At 47.6% G+C, this 6,802-nt stretch overlaps 1 protein-coding gene across 2 annotated transcripts in view; it reads right to left on the bottom strand.

Moving 5' to 3' along the window:
* Positions 1–1,322: 1,322 nt before the first annotated feature.
* Positions 1,323–6,802, bottom strand: part of PDLIM3 (PDZ and LIM domain 3) — a 32,480-nt gene continuing 27,000 nt past the window's right edge. Inside the window, exons 7-8 of one of the 2 annotated variants that reach the window (XM_075556808.1) lie at positions 4,431–4,545; positions 1,323–2,180 (exon numbers count right to left, since the gene is read on the bottom strand). In XM_075556808.1, the coding sequence (XP_075412923.1) occupies positions 1,991–2,180; positions 4,431–4,545 (305 nt within the window). In that variant the 3' untranslated portion in view covers positions 1,323–1,990. The remainder of the gene's footprint in view (positions 2,181–4,430; positions 4,546–6,802) is intronic. The other variant, XM_075556807.1, reaches the window with a different exon arrangement.

Below are 6,802 nucleotides of genomic sequence, written 5' to 3'. Positions count from 1 at the left end.
TGTAGTGGTGACCCCCCAACCATAAAATTATTTTTGATGCTACTTCATAACTGTAATTTTGCTACTGTTATGAATCGGGCAACCCCTGTGAAAGGGTCGTTTGACCCCCAAAGGGGTCGCTGCCCACAGGTTGAGAACCGCTGGTGGAGTTGGCTCTGTCATAGCGGCCCTTCAGACATGAGATTGAAACGCTGCTCCCTCTTGAGCCATCCTCACGTTCGCTGCTGTGCTTGAGTGCACTGTCTCAGCCCCGGTGTCAGTCATCTCGCTGTGGATTTTCTTTCTCATTGACCCATTCACTTTACCAAACATGCACTCTGCCTCACATAAAATAAAGCATGATTTCAAAGAAATAGTGTCTGATATCTAACCTAAAGTGTCTGTGGAGTGTATTGTTTAAGGTCTCAGGAATGCCTCTTTAAACTTAGGTATTTGCTTGATTAACCTCGTTTTGGTATAGCACAGAGACGCTCTGTTTTATCTTCTCCAGATATTACCTGCTCACTTCCACTGATGAGGTTGCTGTGTAGTGTTTGTGTGTGTGTGTTTGATTTTAAAATATTTCTTCAACAGTTTTCTCCAGGATGTTGTTTTTTTTAGATCCCTCCTTATCTGTTTGGGATTCTGGGAGGATGAGATTGGCTCCAGAGAACAGGTGTGCTGCCCAAGAGCTGTGTTGCCAGTGTGGGCCAGTGAGAGCCAGGAATGTGTGCCCTCGCCCCTGCCTTCCTGGAGCGCCATGGCTTGTCCTTGGAGGGACGGTTTCAGAAGTTGCATGTGTCTCCAGGGAGGGACATGGCCTAAGGGAGAAGTAAGTTGGGGGCATGGCCACGAGGGTACCAGGGCCTGCCTGGCACACTGCCTGGGCCAGAGCCCAAGTGGAGTTCATAGTGGAAGAGCAAAGAGCCTGGGATGCCAGGAAGGCGGAGTTGAGGCATTGGAAGTGGTGGTGGAGATGGATTATTGGCTGGCTCCAACCAGGAGGAGAAAATCCACAAGAGAAATCGTGGATCTCAGCAATGGATACAAGCAGGGACCCTTGAGAGCAGCAGCCCCATCCCCTTTCTCATCAGGCCTCTGAACTGCCTCTACTGTGTGTGTGTGTGTGTGTGTGTGTGTGTGTGTGTGTACACCTTGCGAAGGACGGGCAGTGCTGAACCTGGGAGCACAGAGAACCAGTTCTGAGGGACGTGGAACCTTGAATTTGACTGAATATCTGTCAGAAAGAAGACACTGAAAATTGAGAGAGACCATTCTAAAGCAAAACCTATTCTTTTTCTGAGAGATTGAATTACTTTTGGAGGCTATTAAGAAAGTGTAGGTGGTTTATGGAAACTAAATGAACCACATTAAAAAGAAAAACAAAACAAAACAATCTGAGTTAGTTTATGACTGGGCCCCCTCCATAGAAAATTAACATGATCTTAATCCACTGAGCGCCACTTCATTCAATGTTTTCAAAGGCTTTATGTAGTATTTATTATGGTCGCATCCAGTGGTACAGTGTGTGAATATGAAACTCAAGAAATCTAGGGAAACTCTTCCCAGCATGCACTAGCAGAGTCAAACAGATACAGACAAGTGTAGGTGTGTTACAATACAAGACGGTTATTGGGCGTTTCCTATAATTGCTCAATTTGATACGGCAAGACCAAGAACTCCCCAAAGCATCTTGATGGTCACATGTGTGGTGGTCTTAAAATCAATGCAAATTTAGGAGTAGAGCCTACAGAAAATTATTGCTTCACATGCCATTGTTATTGCTAGTTCCGAAGATTAAAAAAGAGCTGCAGAACCATTCGCGTCTTTTTTGTCAAACAGCACGGCCTTTGCCGCCTATTGCTCCACACACAACGAGATAAACATGTACACATGCTCCTGCTGGCGATTCGCACGCGACTAGCTGCTCTGCTCCTGGCCACAGCCAGCAACGTCCGACTCCCGTGTAAGTGCGTGTGGGTGAGAACGTGCGAGCCCGCCTGCGTGCGACTTAAGCTTTGGGGTAGAGAGTGACCGTGTCATAGCCCTCGGGGGGCCTCGTGCGGGCTCGCGCGTGCGTTTCGCAGTACAGCTCGCCCTCCAGGAAGAAGTAGCCCTTTTGCTTGAGGTTGACGTTGCAGTCAGCACACACGAAGCATTCGGGATGCCGGTACTTATCCCGAGCCTTCACCACGGCACCGCTGTGGGGGGGCAAAAAGAGGTCTCGTGAAAACCACCACACAAACCCAACCTAGGATGCGCAGGGCGCCAACGCTACAGATGTTACAGTGTACGTTCCAGAAGCAGCGGCCGCCTCCAGCTGTAAAACCGCGCACAGCTGGGAAGCTCGAAGCCGGGAGATCCAGAGCATGGATCCTCATAAAGCATCTCCGGCTTCTCTCTAATGTTGAAACGTTTGCAGGCTGGAAAACAAGTAGTGAAAGGGGTGTGTGTGGGGGTTGGGATTGTAGAGTTCTGCTTTACGGTTTCCTCCCAGGAAAACCTTTGCAAGAGGGAGACATGATACAGATAAGACAAACACCTCTGGGAATGATTTGGATTTTGATCTACACAACCAGATTAGTTTCTGTTTCGGTGGTCCAGGCGCTCTGGTGTGGAGCAGAGAGCAAGCAGATCAAAGAGGCGGGATGGAATTTCCACAGGGTGGGAGGAGTTGCCTCTACTGTCAAAACAGTTTACTCCAGCTTAGGAGAAAGACTTGATTCTGGTAACATCATCACGGACGGAATTTCACCAGGGTGCTCTCTCTCTCTGCTCCTGAGCTTCCTGCCCTGCCTTTTCCTTTCTCTCCCACTCTTTTTCCTTTCCAGCCTCCACTCGCTTGGCCTCCTGGGCTGGGTGCTGGCTAACTAACTGGCTGGGTGGGCCTTGTGTGGGGGCTAAGGGTACAGGAACAGGCTGATGAGATGGCAGGGGTGACCCTCTTGGACACATGCTGGGGAGAGCTGAAAATGATCTGCCTCACCTGAAGAACTCAATGAGCAAGTATAGCCTTTTAAAGGCAAAGCCCCTTCCAGCAGAGTTGACAGGAAAATCTTCCAGGGCAGCTGGCCCCCTGAAACTGGGCTTCCTAAACTGTGCAGCTTCCTAACCTGAGAAAAACTAAATTTCTGTTTGTTAAAGCTAAAATAATGATGATAATAATAATAAATAAAGGAAAAGTCCCTTGAAATGGAAGCTGACTGTATTTTAATTTTTAGCATTTGTGCAATGTAAGAAACTGAGGAAGGATAATGTGTTCTCATTAACAACCTGGCACCTCCCGCCTTTCCTTTCCTGGGCTTAAACAGTAAAGGAAATCTTCAAAGACTATTCACCAGGAGGAAGGGCTTTTTGAAGTGAAAGTTCTTGAATGTGATTTTTCATAACCTTTCAGGCCAATTCCTCTCCCACTCCCATCCCTCCCTCCATGAAACTATATGAGGGGCCTTTGAAAAGCTTGTGGAAGACCGGAATGGAAAGACAATGGCGGACTCAAAGGGATTCTATAGGACAGAGTACAGAGTAGAGCTGTCCCTGTGGGTTTCTGAGGCTGCAACTCTTTACTGGAGTAGAAAACCTCATCTTTCTCTCCTGGAGCAGCTGGTGGTTTTGAACAGCTGACCTTAAGGTTAGCAGCCCAACCCATAACCCGGTAAACCACCTGGGCTGAACATTCTCACTCTCTCTGTCGCCTGTGTCTGGTGAATTGGCTTACTTACAAGTGGGTGCCCCATTGTCCACTTTTTGTGAACACTTTCACCCTCCACTCTCCCCTCCCCAGACTATTCCATAACCTCCCACGGCTCCTACCCTTCCATCCTGCCGAAAAGGTTCCAGCACTCTCCACTCTCCACTCCCATCTGGGTCCTGCAGTGTTATTCAGCCTGGGGTCTCGTAACTCACAGATTCACTGAGGTTCATGTTGCGGAAGAAATCGATTGTACAATAATCCCACCTTATGTGACCAGGACACTTTCTTTAAATACTTTATTGTGTTTTAGGCAAATTCGGGCTCCCTTGAACAATTTGCCTACAAGTTGCTCGTTTGCAATTTTCACAATGGGTCAGCACTCTCATACAATCCTTTCTGTTTGCTCTGTTTCCATTGATCTAGCTTCTCTTCCCTCCCTCCCTGGAGCCTCCTCTGCCTGGGAGTAAAGGTTGAAAGAAAAGAAAAGAAAAAAAAAAGACAGTGGCATTTTTGCCACAAGGTTTTTGAAGCCCCGTCATATCTACAGCTCAAGATCAAGGTTGTTCTCTGGCTTCCTCCTCTGCCAGCTTTAGAGCATCTCCAAGGAGTGCTTGGCTCCTCGGAGGCGCTGAGTTTGAGGAAACTACCCGCTCTAAGTTTTCACAAGTGCCCTTTTGCACACAGGTCTTCGTATATAAGCAATACAGAGCACTCTGCAGACTTCACAGTGGATTCGTGGGTTAAAAATGAAACTTACACAATGCCGCTGCCACATTTGTCGCAGAGTGGCATCTTCGGTGAGGCACCCATGCCGCCGCTGTGGGCCTTCGTAACCGGAGCCCTCACGCTCCGAGTCCCAGCAGGACGGTCATCTGAAAAACACAGTGTTTCCATTTGTGGCCAGGGAACGGCTGGCTAGAGTTTGCACTTGGCTTCTATTCCCAGGCGTGCACTTTAACCAAAGGGATTCTTAAGTTGCCCTGGCATTTCCCATCCTGAAGGAGCAGCGTCCTTTCAAGCCCCAGGCACTTTGTCCTGAAGAGAGGGTCTTCCGGGGCAACAGTTGGACGCGTGGAAAAACACTGGAACATAAATCATCCCAGAGGAGAGCAACGTCTGACTCCAGCGATTGGCTTGTTCTTACTGGCTGTGTGACCTTGGACAGGTCCACTCTCCTCCTCAGCTTCCCCACCTGTGAAATAGGGCAAATCATGGCTCTGACCTCACCGAGTCACTGTGAGGATGAAACGAGGTAGTGTGTGCAAAGGCCTCCGCAGGGTTGGGATGAGAGGGACTAGTGCGTGGTTGCTGTGAGGTGCCATACATCTGGCTCCCACGCACGAGGAGCTTCCAGATCACAGAATGACAAGCTGCCGAGTCCTGTGCTATCTTTATGAGCATTGCTAGGGGGGAGTACAACTGCGGCCCCTATGCTTTCATTTGGGTAATTTTCAGAAGTAGGTCACAATGGGTCAGCAGTCTTCCTTACTGCTCTGTCTGAGTCAAGAGGCTTTGCCGGCACCCATCCACCCTGGCTGAACCTGCTGGTATGACATAGACGACTCCAGCATCACAGGCAACGGTAAACCACAACTTATGACAAATGGACAGATGAGTGGGGACAGGGTTCATTACACTGTGATTTTAAATGTGGATGATGATGATGATACTCTAGAGTACTGGGAGGGTGAGAAATTTTACCATATCAATTTTAAACTACAGGGTGAGCAAATATCCAAGAAGCTGATCTGTATGGAAAACAATGTGATAGCAGAATTGGAGGAAGGAGTGGGGACAGCGTATGCAACTGGGAAATTTGATAAGCTGTTTAAATGGTTAATACAAAATGATGATTGAAATGGAAACTCTTCCCCAATTTACAAGTTTTAAAAAGAACTAGAAGGCTCATTAACAACTTGCAATATGCAGATGGCCCAACTGTACTTGCTGAAAGTGAAGAGACCTTTATGCACTTAATGAAGAAGATAAAAAATGCAGCCTTCAGGATTGATTGGTTGCACCTCAATATTAAAACACAACAAAACTAAAAACAAACTCACTGCCATCGAGTCAAATCTGACACATGGAGACCCAAAAGGACAGGGTAGAGCTGCCCCTGGGGTGGTTGCTCAGACTGTAACGCAGCGGTTCTCAACCTGTGGGTCGCAACCCCTTTGGGGGTTGAACGACCCTTTCACAGGGGTCACTCGATTCAGAACAGTAGCAAAATTACAGTTATGAAGTAGCAAGAAAATAATTTTATGGTTGGGGGGGGGGACTCACCACGACATGAGGAACTGTCTGAAAGGGTCGTGGCATTAGGAATGTTGAGAACCGCTGCTGTAGCTCTTTACAGAGTAGAAAGTCCCATCTTTCTCCCAAGGACTGACTGGTAGTTTCGAACTGGTGACCTTATGGTTAGCAGCCTAATGCTTAACTACTAAGTCACCAGGGCTCCTTACACCTCCATACAAAGAAAACAAAAATCCTCACAACTGGACCAATGAACAACATGTTGACAAATGGAGAGGAAAAAAAAGGAAATTGTCAAGGATTTCACTCTCAAAGCTCATTCAAGTAGCAACCAAGAGATCAAATGACAAATTCAATGGGAAAATTGGCACATTGGATGCATAAGACCTCTTGAAAGTGTTAAAGATAGAGGATGTCACTTTAAGGAGGGACCAAGGTGCCCTGACCCAAGCCATGGTGTTTTCAATCTCAAATGTACGTGAAAGCTGGACAGTGAAATAGATGGAAGAGGAACAGATGCATTTGGTTACATGTTAGTGAAGAGTATTGAATATACCCTGGACTGTGGGTGAGGGGGTGGGCTATTAGCTTCTAGGTCAATGGTTCAAAAGATGAGGCTAGTTGCCCCTGTCAAGATGCACAGGGACGGTGACCCTATAAGGGCTTGCTCTGAGTTGGAATCAGCTTGAGGACAGTGGGGTTTGGGCTTGGCCAGAAGAACCAATAAATCTGTGTTGGAAAAAGGAGAGCCAGAATGTTCTTTAGAAACAAGGAAGGTGAGACTCTCTGTCTCACATGCTTGGACATGCCATCGGGAGTGATTAACCCCTGGAGGGCCTTATACTTGGCGAGGGGAGAGTCAGCATAAAGAAGAAC

The sequence above is a fragment of the Tenrec ecaudatus genome, chromosome 8, assembly GCF_050624435.1.
Source record: "Tenrec ecaudatus isolate mTenEca1 chromosome 8, mTenEca1.hap1, whole genome shotgun sequence".
Classification (NCBI taxonomy): domain Eukaryota; kingdom Metazoa; phylum Chordata; class Mammalia; order Afrosoricida; family Tenrecidae; genus Tenrec; species Tenrec ecaudatus.
The sequence above is the reverse complement of the archived record's forward strand: the minus strand, read 5'-3'. Positions and strand labels throughout refer to the sequence as shown.